The sequence below is a fragment of the Geotrypetes seraphini genome, chromosome 2 (genome assembly GCF_902459505.1).
Source record: "Geotrypetes seraphini chromosome 2, aGeoSer1.1, whole genome shotgun sequence".
Lineage (NCBI taxonomy): Eukaryota > Metazoa > Chordata > Amphibia > Gymnophiona > Dermophiidae > Geotrypetes > Geotrypetes seraphini.
This window is the reverse complement of record NC_047085.1, coordinates 4,640,466-4,660,102: the sequence shown is the minus strand read 5'-3', so window position 1 is coordinate 4,660,102 and position 19,637 is coordinate 4,640,466. Positions and strand designations below refer to the sequence as shown.

The 19,637-nt window shown below is 41.2% G+C and overlaps 1 protein-coding gene across 1 annotated transcript in view; it reads right to left on the bottom strand.

Annotated features, from left to right (window-relative positions):
• Positions 1-19,637, bottom strand: part of DGAT1 (diacylglycerol O-acyltransferase 1) — a 286,769-nt gene that overhangs the window by 132,253 nt on the left and 134,879 nt on the right. The window contains exon 8 of the mRNA XM_033933026.1: positions 17,988-18,059. Coding sequence (XP_033788917.1) covers positions 17,988-18,059 — 72 coding nt within the window. The remainder of the gene's footprint in view (positions 1-17,987; positions 18,060-19,637) is intronic.

Genomic DNA, 19,637 nt, shown 5'->3' with positions numbered 1-19,637 from the left:
TTAAATTGACTGTACGTTACTGTGTGATATAACAAATAGATTACAGTTAGAGTACAAATAAGATTACGTTACATTTCAGGGATCTGAATACTTGGTTGGTGTTTTGGGGAGGAATAGCTAATAACAAAGGTTCTAATACAATATCAAAAAGCAAAGGAGATAAGGGACAGCCTTGTCTAACCCCCCTCTGCAAATTAAAACGTTCTGAGAATTTATTATTTATATACAATCTAGCAGCGGTGTGGCCTAACTAGAACTTTCTAAGTTCTTAGAGTGCAATCACTCTAAAATTGTCCGTACCAGGGCTCTGTTGGTGCCGTCACACATCAGTCAAGAATATGCTGCCTGCTTGTCCTGGGATAATACATATATTCCTCAAATCTGTAGTATAGATCTAATCCAGGACTATACATTAATCCTTTTTTATAAATGAAGGACATGTTAATATAGGAAATCTCTATATAGGATTGTGACAAAGCTAAACAATTCAAGTTCTCTTCCTTTCCTAATGTTATGTCCCAAATCTGAAATAACCTGCTGATATCTCTTCATAACAAAATGCGTTCTTTCCTGTTAATCTGACTTGTTATCCTTAGCGTAAAAATCTTCCAATAACTCAGGATCTATCACTTCATTTAATAAACAAAGTTGCAGGAAATTTTGAATTGTGTTGATTTCCTCATCTTGCTCCAGGTAATCATACAATCATCAAATCTGCTATATTTCAAAAATCACGGATGTTGTCTTCTATATGAGTTCCTTCTTCCGTCAAATTCCCCATATCATCTTCTTCGTTATTTATAAGCTCCCGCTTCATTTTAGAAGTCTTTCGGGGTTTCCACTGCTGGATTGAATAGTTAGGCAAAACGAGCAATATATAACCCATCAGAGTGGGGTACGAAAGATCTCAGGAGCTAATATGCTATCTGCTAATATTTGATCCTATGTGGGGTAAGAAATCAGCGGGAGCAAACATCTGGTATTGTGTAAAGTTTGAATGAGTCGGAAGATGGGCAGGTGGGGGGGGGGAACTCAGCAGGAATGGATTATTTAATGATGTTGATATATATGTAGCACTGGTTCGAGAAAAAAAACGTATTTCCACAGTTTTTACGTCATTTTATCCCAATATGGCACTGGTAGTTTTCATTCCAATTCCTTCCGTTTCCATTTTATTTCTGCCGGCAGATTATCCATCCTAATACAGCATGTTCTCATCTACAAACCACACTGACATTTTTATGTTGTTATAAATAAATAGGTTATTCATCTTAACGCTGTAGAAACTCTCATTACACACAACGTTTTCTTATTCTGGGACAGCTGGCATCCGTCATTGTCATCCTGCTCAGCTACCTCACTCGTGCTCTAAACTTTCTTCTATATTGAGAATTTCTCCTGTGCCCACTTCAGAATCATTTTTCAGACATATATTGGTAAACACTGAAAGCTGACGTTCCTATAAAATTGCCTGTCTTTCCGTCTTCCTGCTGGGCAGCATAAAAAAAAACAGGGCAGTCTTTCTCTCACTGGCCGAGCTGAAGAAACTATTTTAGAATGTCCTTGATGAGTTCCATCTCCTCCAATACTACCTTATAGTCATGGATTTGGAGGTTTCGATATACTTCAGTATGAACTAGGCCAGCAGGAATGTGATCTCCTTATTGGAATCAGAATCTGAAAAGACCGTTATACGTCTCGCATCAGAAGCCATTAAACCATACAATTTGAACTGTATCCATAGCATTCTTTTCTGATGTTCTTAGTATTTTATGAAGGCAAAATTTCTATATTTGAAATCATATTGTATTGCTTTCTAACACACAATCTCAGAATGAAAATAAAAATATAACCTAATATAAATTAATAAATTCTTTAATATCCAATAGAGGATTCATGATGACATTGGCTGCTCCTGTTTATATAAAAAATCTTGTAGTTTTTCTGGCTCATCAAAATTAATAGTTTTATTCTCAAAAGTAATCTTCATAATTGCAGGATATAGCAGCCCGTATTTGGCCCCCATAGCTCTTAAATGAAGTCTGAGCTCCAAAAACCTATTCCTGTTGTTTGCAGTAGCTCTAGCAAAATCAGGCACTATATGTATACGGGCATCCTGGCATTTTAAGTTTTTATTTTGTTTTGCCAAATGAAATATCTCCATGACCTGTTGATGCCTTAACAACTTAAATATTAATGGACGTGGACCCACCTGCCTATCAGATCTCTTTGCAGGGATCCTATGCGCCCTCTCAATCTCTATATGAAACTTTGTTTTAAGAGGCAGTATTTTAGGTATAAAATTCTCCAGAAAGGAAATTGGATTACTTTTCTCCAACCCTTCCGGTAAACCCAAGATCCTTAAATTACTCCTCCTCTCTCTATTTGAGCAGTCCTCCAGATCAAGGGTAAGTATTTCATTTTTTTTCCGATCCAGTTTTATTTGAATTAGCTCTGCCTCCGTCTCTTCAATTCTTTTCTCCATATGATTTACTTTTATTTCCACCCTCTCCATTCTTTTATTAAGATTAGAAACTTCTTCTCCAAGATATTTTAACTTCTTTGCGTTATCCAACACAATTTCTTTAATTTCTCAAAGCTCCTTCAAAACCTCACTTTCGTCATTACCATATTTATTCAATGGAGTCTTCAACGGGGTTACTGGCTCTGGTTTTGATCTTTTTATGCTTCATGTGGCTACAAACGCTGAATCATTCTTTGTTTGCTTTCCCAAAGCCATTTTATGTTTCTAACACTTGTTTGAGTAAAAAGAAAAATCTTTCTCGTAACTTATTTGACTTTAAAAAGTCTGCCAGCACGAAGCTCCTTCCTCACCCGACCGTTTTCATGCGCTACCAAGCCACGCCTCTCAACCCAGCTAGTCAAGGTTTCAAATATATCAATAGTGAGTATGCACGAGAGATATTTACTGGACATATAAATTTGTCTCATGCCTATTCATTGTAGATATCCTGATTGGCTGGTTTTGTCCCAATGACTAGGTTGAAAACCACAGATCTAAACTGATCATGATACAACTGTCACAATGGAAACCGAGAGAACTGATTTCTGTAACATTTTCCTTTATTCTATACAAGGTGACAGAGAGCAAACTCATATCAATTTATTTTTGCTACCAGACCTCAAACACCCAAGTCACTACCTATTGATATGAATTTGTTCTCTATTTCACCTCAGATAGTATTTTTCCTTATTAAATAGACCTCTACTATATTCAGTCATTTTAACTATACAAGTAAGGCAGGGCTCAATGCATATTAAACTTTGATGAGGTTTAGTGGTATGCAAAGTTACCTACCTGCTGGCAGTCCTCTCGCCTGGGTTAATGAACAACAGAGCCCAAGTCAGAAAAAATAGGTAACCACATTTTCAGATTACAACTTTCCAGAGAAGAACTGCACACATGTGGCAATAGGGTGTAGAAGAGATCTTGATACTTTTTAGGACTCCTTCCAGGTACTTGTGTCCTGTACAGGCCACTGTTGGAAAGAGGATACTAAGCTAGATGGACTCTTGGTATGATCCAGTGGAATCATTCTTATCTTACGTTCTTAAGCAGGTTTTGCATAAGTGATTACTAAAAGAGTCTTTCTAGTACTATGAATACCATTCAAAATCTGACAGACATACTCAACTTGGATGTATTTCTATATGCCTATATGTTTAATTTAGATCCAAGGAACAGAGCCAGTTCTTGTTTTGGAAGGATTAAGATACCAAAGGAAACCATTTTGAATTGAAATTAGCACAAGCCTCTGAAGTCCATGATATGACAGAGTTTCTCTTATTTTTTTTCTTTAAATATTTATTAATTCATTCAGTTTTATGTACCATTCTCCCAGGGGAGATCAGAACGGTTTACACGAATTTATTCAGGTACTCAAGCATTTTCACCTGTCTGTCCCAGTGGGCTAACAATCTATCTAATGTACCTGGGGCAACAGGGGGATTGGGTGCCCAAGGTCACAAGAAGCAGTGTGAGCTTCCATCATCACAGTGGATCCATTTGCAGTCACCAACGGGTGATGAGCGTTTCTTAAAGCAGGCAAAGGTGAGCTCTTGCCCAAAGAACCATGTCTCTGGTTGCAACCATCATCCCAGGACCTGCAAGTATTGTCAGGCTGTGGAGCATGGGGAATTCAATATACATTTTGACACACTAAATAATACTAATATTTCTGACATCCTAACTAATCTCTGTCATCTCTCTAATATCATTAGTTACCACCCCCACTCATGTAGCAGGCCATACTATTGACATGATCTTTGGGCCCAAATCCCTTGAATCCATGTTTAAAAATCAGAAAACCTTTACTCTTCCCTGGACCGACAACTCATTAAATCACCCTCCAACTACTACTACTTGCCAATTCGACCCTGCCTCTCATGCATATTTACAACTATCGAGATTACAGTAAAATCTCTTCATCTGCCATTGAGCATTCCTTATCTCTTGACATTGAAGATTTTATAAATCTCGATGTGGAAAAGTAGACAAAATTATGGGACATCACCACACACACTCAGACACTCTAGCTCCCCTTCAAAAAAAGACATTGTCATTGCGCTCATAAAAGAAACCATGGTACTCCCCAAACTTAGTTCTTCTACGACAACAACTTCGATCCTCTGAACGGAAATGATGACAACAACATACCCCCTCTTCTACAATATAAAGAATTAGCCACTCATTACAAACTTGCGATTCAAACAGCTAAGAAAAATTACTATTCAAAGCACATTACTAACTCACACAATTCTTCAGCTCTTTATGCTATTGACCGTTCTCTCTCACCCTATTCAAAATGGACTATATCATCTTCAACCAAACCCTCAGCATCATATCTCACAGATTATTCCGATAAAACGATTACAACAATTTATTCTAACCTTGGTAACACCACACTCTCCACACCTCCAGCTTCCCCAAGCTCAGAAAACCACCTCTCCTTCAACTACTTCTCTGAATTTCAACTCCCCACACTTAACAATATACAGGTATATAAAACCTTACAGACCATGAATATCTCAAATAACCCCCTGGGCTCTTTCCAACTATTCTGTAGACACCTGAAAACTTGGCTATTTTCAAAAATGTAAATTTCCACTTCCTTTTACCACCAACTCCCACTGTACTTCCCTTTTAACTTTTGTAAACCGTGTCGAGCTCTATATTTATAGAGAAGATGCGGTATATAAGCTTAAAGTTTAGTTTTGGTCCATTTCTTCAAGAAATGATGAACAAAAGCCTTTCTTCCAGTACAGTCCCAAAAATTTGGAAATCTGCTCTAGTTTTTCCAAAACTAAAGAACATAAACTTACCAGATGATCAATGTTCCAGCTACCATCCAATAGTTAATCTCCCGTTCACTGCTAAACACACGGGAAAAAATTGTATTTAACCAACTTTCTGACTTTCTTGATAAAACCAATGCTCTTCATTCAAACCAAATGAGTTTTCGCATCAATTATTCCACAGAACTCTCTTTAATTGGCCTAACCACAAACACTTTACTATCGTGATCATCGCAAATCAGTTCTTTTAATATCTCTCGACTTAACAGCAGCCTTTGATTCTCCTCAATCGCCTCCAAACCAATGGACTCTGCACTTAACTCTCACTGATCAAAACTTTAAAGTAAATTTCAATAACTCAATTTCTGATCCAATCTCACAAAAATTTGAAGTTCCGCAGGGTTCTATATTATCCCCTCTACTCTTCAATATCTTTTTAGCCCCTTTACTTGCTTTGGCACAATCCATCAGCTTCACCACTTATGCATATGCTGACAATGTTCAACTTTTACATCCTATCGACCCAACACAAGTTGGTCAAATCCAGGAAATCAGTGCCAAACTAGACAAAACCAGCACTTGGTTACACTGTAATAAACTTTCATTAAACATAGAAAAATCAAAAGGTATTCACTTTCCGGCATCCGATAAAGACAACGGAAGGGCGACAATGATAAAATGAGGAAAATGGTTAAAAAGCTAAAAGGTTCAGTTGCAAAGGTTAGGACTATAAACCAGGCGTGGATGTTATTTAAAAATACCATCGTGGAAGCCCAGATCAGATGTATTCCATGTATCAGCAAAGGTGGAAAGAAGAAGAAACGAGAGCTGGCGTGGTTAAAAGGTGAAGTGAAAGAGGCTATCAGAGCCAAAAAAACATCCTTTAAAGAATGGAAAAAAGATCCGAATGAAGACAATAAGAAGAAACACAAGCACTGGCAAGTTAGATGCAAAGCATTGATGAAGACAGCTAAGAAAGAATATGAAGAGAAACTTGCAAAAGAGGCAAAAACTCATAGCAATTTTTTTTAGGTACATCAGAAGCAGAAAACCTGTGAGGGAATCTGTGGGACTGTTGGATGATCAAGGAGCAAAAGGGACAAGCAGGGAGAATAAGGCCATAGCGGAAAGACTGAATGAATTCTTTACTTCGGACTTTACGGAAGAAGATGTAAGAGATCTACCTGAACTGGAAATGGTTTTCAAGAGTGATGATGCGGAGGAACTGAAAGAAATCTTGGTGAATCTGGAAGATGTACTAAGTCAAATCGACAAGTTAAAAAGTAATACATCGCCAGGACCGGATGGTATACATCCCAGGGTATTAAAAGAACTCAAAAATGAAATTGCTGACCTGCTGTTACTGATCTGTAACCTGTCGCTAAAATTGTCTGCAGTACTTGAAGATTGGAGGGTGGCCAATGTTACGCCGATTTTTAAAAAGGGCTCCAGGGGAAAACCGTGAAATTACAGATCGGTAAGCCTCACTTCAGTGCCGGGCAAAGTGGTAGAAGCGATTATAAAAAATAAAATTATGGAACACGTAGACAAACTTGATTTAATGAGACAGAGTCAGCATGGGTTCAGCCAAGAGAGATCTTGCCTCACAAATTTGCTTGACTTCTTTGAAGGTGTGAATAAACATGTGGATAAAGGTGAGCAGGTTGATATAGTGTACCTAGATTTTCAGAAAGCTTTTGATAAAGTTCTTCACGAGAGGCTCCTGAGAAAATTAAAGAGTCATGGGATAGGTGGTACCTGGTGTCACGACATCTGGTCTGACCATTTCACTTACTATTTCAAGTTAATCTGGTCTCACCGAAAATCTAAAACACGTCCGATGATAAAAAGAGAGCATTACACAAGAGGTTACATTAATCCAGAAGAATACTGGTCTCAATACGAACTGCAAACGGAGATAGTAGAAGGAGTCGATTTCTGGAACCACTGGACAACAAACCAGCACATCCATTTTAGATAAAATTGCCCCTAAATATAATAGCAAAAGTAATGTAAATAAATATAACAAATGGTTTGACACCGAACTCCTAAAAACAAAACAACTAGCTAGACGACTAGAAAGAACTTGGAAAAAAACAGGAGAATTGGCAGACTGTAACAAATGGAGAGCCAACATAAAAACCTACAAACAACTAATAAAAGACAAATGTAAAGCATTCTACTCTACTAAAATCAACTTATCTTGCAATGGTTCACAAGGAATCAATACAAAAGAGCTGTTCAACCTGATCACAAATCTATTTGACACCACTCATTACACCATGCCCGTGCACAACTCTAAACTACCCTCTGCATTTTGATTCAAAAATTAAAAACCTAAGAAACAACTGTTTAACAAACGTCCCCAGTGACCACCAAATAGCTAACGCTCAAGGAAATGAAATACCAGCAGACATGATCTGGAGTTCCTTTCAAGACTTAGAATGGAATAACTACACCAAACTAGACAACAAATATTCTAAATTTTATTGCGTCCGAAACTCATGCCTCCCGGAAATTATGAAAGTGGCGCCATTAGAATTTAAATTATCATTGCTACACTACTTAGCCCATAACCTAAAAAATGGGAAGTTCCTCAGTAACAACAATCACATAATAATAACCCCAATCCTAAAAAATAGAAAGGAACCATCAGCGCTAGTAACTAACTACAGACCTATAGCATCCATCCCATTTATTTTAAAAATTATGGAGGGATTGGCTCACACCCAACTGATGGAATATCTCAACCAGTTCTCTCTCCTCCATGAAACTCAATCCAGTTTTAGACCTTTATTCAGTACGGAGACAGTAATCATGGCTATCTTAGACAATCTGCGCCTATTGTTTAGCAAGGGCCTCAATGCCCTGATCATGCAATTCGATATGAGCTCTGCTTTCGATCTGGTAGACCATGGGAAATTGCTTCAATGCCTGGATGCCATTGGAATCAGGGATGAGGTGTTGAACTGGTTTCGTGGCTTCCTTACATCTCGTACCTATCAGGTACGTTTCAACTATGATCTCTCCGATACCTGGAGCAATTCATCCGGTGTGCCACAAGGTGCGCTATCCCCATTGCTTTTCAATGTCTACATGTCCTCATTGGGCATGCAATTAACCCAGCTAGGGATAAAACTATTCAGTTACGCAGATGACTTTACGATCATCATCCCATTTGCTAACTCTATCTCGGAAACCATTCCCAAGACAACAGAAGCAATAAATGTGATGGAGCAATGGATGACAGACTTTAAGCTCAAACTTAATTCAGAAAAAACAAAATTCTTAATTGCTTCCCCTCACCTGCTTGACACCAAAACCCCACTATACATCAACGATCTTAGTTACCTATTCAGTCCACCATGAAGATATTGGGTGTAACTCTGGATTAATGCCTAACCATGAAAGACCAGGTGGACTCCTTAATCAGAAAGGGTTTTTTCACTCTCTGGAAACTGAGATCTGTTAAGTCATATTTTGATATGTCAGCATTCAGAATCCTGGTACAATCCCTCGGACTAAGTCAACTTGACTACTGCAACATCGCCTATTTAGCAATTTCCCAAAAGAATATGCGACGTCTGCAACTAGTGCAAAATGCAGCGGTCAGACTTATCTTCGGGTTAAAGAAATTTGATCACATGACAGCTTACTACCGGCAGTTGCACTGGCTACTGACAGAAGCACGCGTAAAGTTTAAGTTCGCCTGCCTCTGCTTCAAAGTACTATATGGTCTAGCCCCTAAATACATAACAGACCTTTTCACCTTCTCCACCAACAAACACAAGAGAAGCTCAGATCTGAACTTCGTTTCCCCCCCAATCAGAGGTTGCAAACTAAAAAAACACCACAAACACCTTCTCTCACATCAAGCAGCATTATGGGGCAAAGACCTAGAACAATTGCTTTCACCCACCACTTACGAGGAATTCAGGAAGTGCCTAAAAACATACCTATTCCTGAAGTACCTAGACAACTGACCCATACACCTCTCTCAATAACGGTTTTCTTGACCTATTACTCATTCTCTTCTCTCTTAAGTTCACTCATTTTGTACCTCTTGTAATCTTTTGTAAACATAAGAACATAAGAAATGCCTTCACCGGATCAGACTGAGGTCCATCTTGTCCGGCGATCCGCACACACGGTGGCCCATTTAGGTACTCCTTTTTGGAGACCGGGATTTCCCGTATCCCTCGATATGATTTGCAAGAAGGTGTGCATCCAACTTGCGCTTGAAACTCGGAACAGTAGTCTCCGCCACAACCTCCTCCGGGAGAGCATTCCAAGCGCCAACCACTCGCTGTGTGAAACAGAACTTCCTAACATTTGTCCTAAACCTGCTGCCACTCAGTTTCAGGCTATGACCCCGTGTCACCTCCGAAAATGTTAGTAATGCTGTTTCCTGGTCTATTTTATCAAATCCTTTTAATATTTTAAAAGTCTCTATCAAATCCCCTCTTCTCGAGGGTGAATAGTCCCAGTTTTCTGAGGCGTTCTTTGTAGCTCAAATTTTCCATACCTTTGACTAGTTTCGTGGCTCGCCTCTGCACCCTCTCCAGCAGAGCTATATCCTTCTTAAGGTATGGAGACCAGTGTTGGACACAGTATTCCAAGTGAGGTCTGACCATTGCTCTGTAAAGTGGCATTATGACCTCTTCCGATCTACTCGTGATCCCCTTCTTAATCATGCCCAACATCCTGTTTGCTTTCTTCGCTGCTGCCGCACATTGAGCCGAAGGCTTTAGGGTTCTGTCTATCAGTACCCCCAAATCCCTTTCTTGTTCGCATTTGGCTAATGTCACCCCCAATATCTTATACTCATGTTCTTTGTTTTTCTTTCCTAGATGCATCACCTTGCATTTGTCTATGTTAAAATTCATCTGCCACTTTTTCAGCCAAGTTTCCAGCTGATTTAGATCCTTCTGGAGATCCTCGCAGTCCCCTAGAGAGCCAACCACCCGACATAGTTTTGTATCATCTGCAAACTTTGTTATATTGCATGTTGTTTCCTCTTCAAGGTCATTTATAAAAATATTAAACAAGATAGGCCCAAGAACCGAACCCTGGGGCACGCCGCTAGTCACTCTCTCCCAGTCCGAGAATTGCCCATTTATGCTAACCCTCTGCCTTCTGTTCTCTAGCCGTTTGCCAATCCATCTGTGCACTTCTCCTCCTATTCCATGGCTCAGTAGTTTTCTCATAAGCCTTGCATACGGAACCTTGTCAAACGCTTTCTGGAAGTCCAAGTAAACTATGTCCACTGGATCTCCACTATCCAATTGTTTGTTCACCTTCTCAAAGAATTGAAGTAAATTTGTCAGACATGATTTCCCTTTCCTAAAGCCGTGTTGACTAGCCCTTATTAGGTTGTGATCTTCCAAGTGTTGTACAATGTTGTCTTTAATTAGTGCTTCAATTATCTTCCCAGGAACTGATGTGAGGCTCACAGGTCTGTAGTTTCCTGGTTCACTTCTTGATCCTTTTTTGAAAATTGGGATGACATTTGCTATCCTCCAGTCCTCTGGTATTTGCCCGGTTCTAATTGATATGTTAGCTAAGGATTGCAATAGTTTGCCAATTTCTACCTTAAGTTCCTTTAATACTCTCGGGTGTATTCCATCCGGTCCAGGGGATTTGTCACTTTTTAGTTTGTCAATCTGAAAGTATATCATGTCCAATTCCACATTTACTGTTGCAAGGCTTTCCTCTATGCCTCTGGTGAATATCTTCCCTGTGTCTGGCATTGTTGTAGTGTCCTCATTTGTGACCTCCTTGGTCATCGAGAGGGCCCACTGCCTCTCTTGCTGGTTTCTTTCCTTTTATATATCTATACAGTTTATATACCACATAGAACTTCACGGTATTGCGGTATATAAACTGTTATTATTATTATTATCAAAGTTCAGTTGTGGATTAGGAATTGGTTATCGGATAGAAAACAGAGGGTAGGTTTAAATGGTCATTTTTCTCAATGGAGGAGAGTAAACAGTGGAGTGCCGCAGGGGTCTGTACTGGGACCGGTGCTATTTAACTTATTTATAAATGATTTGGAAATTGGAACGACGAGTGAGGTGATTAAATTTGCAGATGACACTAAACTCTTCAAATTCGTTAAAACACATGCGGATTGTGAAAAATTGCAGGCGGACCTTAGAAAATTGGAAGACTGGACGTCCAAATAACAGATTAAATTTAATGTGGACAAATGCAAAGTGATGCACATTGGGAAGAATAACCTGAATCACAGTTACTGAATGCTAGGGTCCACCTTGAGGATTAGCGCCCAAGAAAAGGATCTGGGTGTCATCATAGACAATACGATGAAATATTTCGCCCAATGTGCAGCAGTGGCCAAAAAATCTAAGGTAGTGGGATATTTGTGCTAAGGGTTTGCTAAGGTGAAGGTAACTATGGTCTCCATATCTGCCCTGGCCTGTGATGACTGGGATGGGGGTATACATGTTGAAGAGAGTAGAATTCGCAACATCAATGTTAAAATAGTTAGTGTAGAAATGAAGGACTATAACAGCAGTATTTGAGATACAGAACTCTGAGTCAGTATCTTGGTGAGCTGTATCTGAATGAGTATGATCAGGTGCCCATCCAAGTATTTGCTTCATGTTAATTCTATATTAGTAGATTTGGTAGAGTTAGTCAGCAAATCTATAGCTATATGATGGATTCTGCAGTTACAAACACAAAGTTTCAAGCAGTTCTTTCTAGCTACCTAATGTGGAAGAATAAGGATTTAGAAAAGCAATCACTTATCAACAGGCAAGTTATTTATACTCTCTGCTTCTTGGTCCACATGAAGGGCCACTCAAAGGGCCCTCTGGCATGGCCTGAACCTTGTTACTCAGACTATGAGTTTGTGCTCAGTACTTTCCAGCTATATTTAATGGCTCTCTCAGCTTAGTAAGTTTAATTATTGAAATTATATTTTACAAATATTTGTATTTTTTACTGTCGATGAAACAGTCTGCGCAATGCGCGGCAGCAGCAAAAAGGGCAAACAGAATGCTTGGAATGATTAAGAAGAGAATCACGAACAGATCGGAGAAGGTTATCATCGTGCTGTACCGGGCCATGGTACGCCCCCACCTGGAATACTGTGTCCAGCACTGGTGGCCGTACTTGAAGAAGGACACAGTACTTACTACTCGAAAGGGTCTAGAGAAGAGCGACTAAAATGGTTAAGGGGCTAGAGGCAGTGGCGTACCTAGCATATGTGACACCCGGGGCCCATCATTTTTTGCCACCCACCCCCCATCTGTACGAAAAACATGATTTTTAGTAATAGCCACACGTCACACATGAGTACCTAGGAAAAGGCAGCATCTTACATATTGCAGTGAGCAGTACATCAATTCACCCATTGTAAAACTAAACAAGCCAGACTAGTACAGATCAATCCTACACTGTCAATCCTAACAGAAAACCCTGTCTTTCGAACACACAGAACACAGAAAACACCTTCACCTAGTATGGAATATGTCATCACAAACTAACCCCTCCCCCTTTTACAAAACTGTAGTGTGGATTTTAGCCACGGTGGTAACAGCTCTGACGCTCATAGAATTCTGAGCATCAGAGCTGCTACCACCACAGCTGGCGCTAAAAAATGCTCCACAGTTTTGTAAAAGGGGGGATAAAATAGAAATACATAGACAAAAGTTAAATTGAACCAGTAAGAAGCTGGACTCTGCATACAATGCAACACCACAGAAACAGTGACACATGTCTCCTAAAGCAACAAATAAATAGAAAATTTTTGTTCTACCTTTGTCTTCTCTGGTTTCTGCTTTCCTCATCTTCTTGTTACTCTATTCCTTCCATCCACTGTCTGCCATCTCTCTGCCCCTCCCTATATGGCATATTTTCTCCTTCTATGCCCCTTCCAGAAACTGTATGCCTCCCCCTTCCATCTCTCCTTTCACCCCCATTGGTCTGGCATCTCTCTCCTCTCCTTCCCTCTCCAACACCTGTCTTCTGCAATCCCTCATTTTCCTTTTCAATTTATTTTCTGCATCCATCTAGATTACGTTCTTACTACCCTCTCATCAATTTCCTTTTTTACTGTCTACCTACAGCTCGCCATCTCTTTCCCTCACCCCCTCCAGTATTTCCCTAACTCAATCCTTTTCCCCCATCATCTGCCCTCTTCTCTCTCCCCACTTCCATCATCTGCCCCTTCTCCCTACTTCCATCATCTGCCCTCTTTTCTCTCCCTTTTCTCCCCACTTCCATCATCTGCCCCCTTCTCTCAATCTCTCCATCCACCATAGGCCCATCTTTCTCCCTTCCTCACCTATCCGATTTTGGCAACAAGATCTGCAACCCCTCCCCCCCCATCGGTAACGGGACTTCTTCTACCCCTAGCATCAACAGAACTTCAGATCGGCAACACTGTGCTCAGTCAAAAGCGGAAACAGGAAGCTGAGTTAGAGGGAAGCTTTTGACGTGAGCACTAGAAAAAAATCTGTCCCCGTCACTGCACCATCCCCTTCACCACCCCGTCACCGCCATCCCATTCACCGCCCTGTCACTGTCCCTGCAGTATCCATACAAGCCTCAGTACTGCAATATTTAGCTTATTCCTTCCTTATAAATCAAAGTTTTGGCTGCTGAACTGGAGAAAGAGATGTTCAGTTGGCAGAGCTTTGTTTATAAATTTTTATCAACACAACTAATATACTACTTTATCCTGAAGAAGAAGAAAAAAAAAAGAAATAGAATTTTTTTTCTACCTTTGTTGCCTGGTTTCTGCTTTCCTCGTGTTCTCATTCAATTCCTTCCATCCATAGTAACATAGTAACATAGTAGATGACGGCAGATAAAGACCCGAATGGTCCATCCAGTCTGCCCAACCTGATTCAATTTAAAATTTTTTTTTTTTTTTTTTTCTTCTTAGCTATTTCTGGGCGAGAATCCAAAGCTTTACCCGGTACTGTGCTTGGGTTCCAACTGCCGAAATCTCTGTTAAGACTTACTCCAGCCCATCTACACCCTCCCAGCCATTGAAGCCCTCCCCTGCCCATCCTCCTCCAAACGGCCATACACAGACACAGACCGTACAAGTCTGCCCAATAACTGGCCTAGTTCAATCTTTAATATTATTTTCTGATTCTAAATCTTCTGTGTTCATCCCATGCTTCTTTGAACTCAGTCACAGTTTTACTCTCCACCACCTCTCTCGGGAGCGCATTCCAGGCATCCACCACCCTCTCCGTAAAGTAGAATTTCCTAACATTGCCCCTGAATCTACCACCCCTCAACCTCAAATTATGTCCTCTGGTTTTACCATTTTCCTTTCTCTGGAAAAGATTTTGTTCTACGTTAATACCCTTTAAGTATTTGAACGTCTGAATCATATCTCCCCTGTCTCTCCTTTCCTCTAGGGTATACATATTCAGGGCTTCCAGTCTCTCCTCATATGTCTTCTGGTGCAAGCCTCCTATCATTTTCGTCGCCCTCCTCTGGACCGCCTCAAGTCTTCTTACGTCTTTCGCCAGATACGGTCTCCAAAACTGAACACAATACTCCAAGTGGGGCCTCACCAATGACCTGTACAGGGGCATCAACACCTTCTTTCTTCTACTGACTATGCCTCTCTTTATACAGCCCAGAATCCTTCTGGCAGCAGCCACTGCCTTGTCACACTGTTTTTTTCGCCTTTAGATCTTCGGACACTATCACCCCAAGGTCCCTCTCCCCGTCCGTGCATATCAGCTTCTCTCCTCCCAGCATATACGGTTCCTTCCTATTATTAATCCCCAAATGCATTACTCTGCATTTCTTTGCATTGAAATTTAGTTGCCAGGCATTAGACCATTCCTCTAACTTTTGCAGATCCTTTTTCATATTTTCCACTCCCTCTTCCTTCGAGCGACTTCCATTAACCACCACCCTCTGGCGTCTGTCCGACAGCCAGTTTCTGACCCAGTTCACCACTTTGGGTCCTAACTTCAGCCCTTCAAGTTTGTTCAACAGCCTCCTATGAGGAACTGTATCAAAGGCTTTGCTGAAATCCAAATAAATTACATCTAGCATATGTCCTCGATCCAGCTCTCTGGTCACCCAATCAAAAAATTCAATCAGGTTCGTTTGGCACGATTTACCTTTTGTAAAGCCATGTTGCCTCGGATCATGTAACCCATTAGATTCAAGGAAATACACTATCCTTTCTTTCAGCAACACTTCCATTATTTTTCCAACAACTGAAGTGAGGCTCACCGGCCTGTAGTTTCCTGCTTCATCCCTGTGACCACTTTTATGAATAGGGACCACATCCGCTCTCCTCCAATCCCCAGGAATCACTCCCGTCTCCAGAGATTTGTTGAACAAGTCTTTAATAGGACTCGCCAGAACCTCTCTGAGTTCCCTTAGTATCCTGGGATGGATCCCGTCTGGTCCCATCGCTTTGTCCACCTTCAGTTTTTCAAGTTGCTCATAAACACCCTCCTCCGTGAACGGCGCAGAATCTACTCCATTTTCTCGTGTAACTTTGCCGGACAATCTCGGTCCTTCTCCAGGATTTTCTTCTGTGAACACAGAACAGAAGTATTTGTTTAGCACATTTGCTTTCTCCTCATCACTCTCCACATATTTGTTCCCAGCATCTTTTAGCCTAGCAATTCCATTTTTTATCTTCCTCCTTTCACTAATATATCTGAAAAAAATTTTATCTCCCTTTTTTACATTTTTAGCCATTTGTTCTTCCGCCTGTGCCTTCGCCAAACGTATCTCTCTCTTGGCTTCTTTCAGTTTCACCCTGTAGTCCTTTCTGCTCTCCTCTTCTTGGGTTTTTTTATATTTCATGAACGCCAACTCTTTCGCCTTTATTTTCTCAGCCACTAGGTTGGAGAACCATATCGGCTTCCTTTTTCTTTTGTTTTTATTGATTTTCTTCACATAAAGGTCCACTGTCTCTCTTCGTCTTCCATTTGTTCTGTTACTGTGCCTCTCCCTTTCTCCCCCCTTCCAAATTGGTCTGGCACCCATCTTCTTCCCTCCGCTCCCCCATAGTCTGGCATCTCTGTGTTCTTCCCTGCCAGCGTCTTCTCCCCACTCTCTCTTCCCCATTTCCCTTCAGCGTCTTCTCCCCACTCTCTCTTCCCCATTTCCCTTCAGCGTCTTCTCCCCACTCTCTTCCCCATTTCCCTTCAGTGTCTTCTCCCCACTCTCTCTTCCCCATTTCCTTTCAGCATCCTTCTCCCCTCCCGTCTTCCCCATGTGCTTTCAGCGTTCTTCTCCCCCCCTGTTTTACCCATTTCCCTTAAGCGTCTTTTCCTCTCCATTCCACCTTTCCTCCCTTTCTCCCCCCCCCCCCGACCACCCGACTGAAAACAGGCATGGCCCGACAAACCTCCTTGCCCTGTGGGCACGAGTCTAAATTGCCTTCTTATAGCAGCCGGAGCATTGTAGTTGCATATGGCTGCCGTAAAGGTCGTCTCTGATGCAACTTCCGGTTGTGTCAGAGATGACCTTTACGGCAGCCACACGCAGCTTCAATGCTCCCTCTGCTGTAAGAAGGTAATTTAGACTCGCAGCCACAGGGCAGGGAGGTTTGTTGGACCGGGCCTGTTGTCGGCCATGTGGGCGGTCGGGTGGGCGGGAAGCACCAAGAAGGTAAGGGGACCTGGCCAGCTGTGAACCCCCCCCAAGGCTGCACCCGGGGCGGGGCAGACAGCCCCCTCCCCCCCGCGGTACGCCACTGGCTGGAGAAATAGTCATACAGTGAAAGATTAGAGAAACTGGGCCTCTTCTCCCTTGAAAAGAGGAGACTGAGAGGGGATATGATTGAAATCTTCAAGATAATGAAGGGAATAGACTTAGTAGATAAAGACAGGTTGTTCACCCTCTCCAAGGTAGGGAAAACGAGAGGGCACTCTCTAAAGTTAAAAGGGGATAGATTCCGTACAAACGTAAGGAAGTTCTTTTTCACCCAGAGAGTGGTAGAAAACTGGTACGCTCTTCCGGAGGCTGTCGTAGGGGAAAACACCATCCAGGGATTCAAGACAAAGTTAGACAAGTTCCTGTGGAACTAGAACGTACGCAGGTAGGGCTGGTCTCGGTTATGGCAGTGGTCTTTGACCTGGGGACCACCGCAGGAGCTGGGCACGATGGGACCACTGGTCTAACCCAACAGCAGCAATTCTTATGTTCACTGATTGTCCAACTCTTTTTAGTGTAAACCGCCTAGAACTTTTGGTTATGGTGGTATAAAAGAATAAAGTTATTATTATTATTATCTTCTGTATTGCTTTTTGCCTAGTCTCTTCTACTTTGTTACTGATAAGCGACTGGTTAGTATTCAGCCAACAGTGGTCAGTGTATTTTTAAATGTTGACAGCCATGGGCTGAATTAGGCCAGGCTATTCATTCAAGGCCATGTCCAGGCACTGGCACCAAATATCCAGGACATATCTGTGCATACTTGGCCACCTGCACTTATCCGAATCTTGGATGATATTCAAAAGCATTGGTTAAGAAACTTAAAGCAGCTCTTATGATCAGTATGTGTGTGGAGGGGGGAAGGGTGGACAGAGGACCTATGTCAAATAAAACCCTCCCCTGTGCTTAGATTCCCTTCCCTCAAACCCTCCCTATTAAAAATCTGCTGTACTAAATATAGCAGGGTGTTGATGTGGCGATTTCAGCCTTACCTCTGTATTTCAAATTTCCAGGGTAGGATACCATGCTGTGGGCCATATCCCCATTGGCCTTGATGACAGGAGCTGAAACACATCAAGAAAGGGAAGTCTAGTAATATACCAAGACTATAAATTGATCCATTTTGTAAGGCTACCAAATTATGTAAATTCAACTTTCTTCTGAGGGTGCACATAAAAAGATACATCTGATAAATACTTTCTACAGACAGTTTTTAGAGCACATCTGTATGTGGCCATTACCAAGAAGCCCTAGTTTAGTACAGGCAGGGTAGATAAAAATCAATGATTTAAAAAAAAAAAAAGATTTTTTTAAAAATTTAAATTGGATGATTTTTTTTTAAATTTGAAATCATTTTTATTGAAAGTTGCAAACAAAAGTCCCTCACATAACAACAGCAGCACAGCACAAATGCAATCAAACAATCATGAAGAAAACAACATCCCATCCCCCCTCCCACCCAGGGAACAGCAGGAGCAACATATACACAGGACTCCTAAATCGATCAATCAAGAATACGAGAGGGCTGAATTCCACACTTTGTCTCTAATGTATGAGGTCAGAGTCCCACAGAATCACCAATAGTGAGCAACGAGACGACCCTCTTGCGTGTCCATATCTTGAATTTCATGGCGCACAAATAACATTTGTTGCATCATCAGGAATCTCCATTGTGAAATCGTAGGCAGCTGTGTAGTTAGCCAACAATGTAAGATGCTTTTCCGACCCATAACAATAGCACAGTGAAGGAAAGCTTTACAACCGGGCCGTATAATTTTTATTATTTTTTTTTTTTTTAATAAAATGCTTTTTTGAGGAAAAATATATATTTTTATTTTATTAGGTATTTATATACTGCCTATCAAGGATATCTAAGCAGTTTACAATCAAGTACTGAAGCGTGTTCCCTATTTGTCCCGTAGGCTCACAATCTAATATACCTGTACTTATAGTTCAAAAGTTAATCATAAAAAAGAGATTATGTATTTACCCAGTAGTTAGGTGAGACATTCTAGACAAGTGGGTAGTGTCTCCTTGGCCGCATGCCATCTGCAGAAGGAATCCAGTTTGGATTTTTCTCTGTCTCTCTTCTATACTTCACTGAGCTCCTTAGCTCCATCTACAGTTAGTACCCAAGCACCAAGGGCCACCAAATCAATGTGAAGAAGAGACACCCAAACCAAACAAGCTCATCAATAACTGTTCAGCTCAAAGGAGTAACATGAAAATATCAGCTGCAAACACCCAGCAAAACATTAAGGGAGCTCAGAAACTTGGAGACACATGAAACAAATTGACATAATAGTTAAGCGCAGGAATGACAAGGCAGGAGTCTAGAATGTCTCACCTATCTACTGGAAAAGAGCTTACCAGGGTAAGTACATAATCTCTTTTTCCAGCGCAATAGGCGAGACATTCTAGACAAGTGGGACGTACAAAAGCAGTCCCCAAAAGGCCAGGGCAGGCTGACTGCACCGACCCTCAAGATTGAGAACCCCAAAGGCAGAGACCTGTCTCGCCACCACATGCACTCTGCAAACCAGGGCAAACAAGTGTATAGAAGACCACTTTGCTGCCGTGTAAATCTCTTCAGGGGAGACAGCTCTAGCTTCGGCTCACAAAGAAGCCACACATCTAGAAGA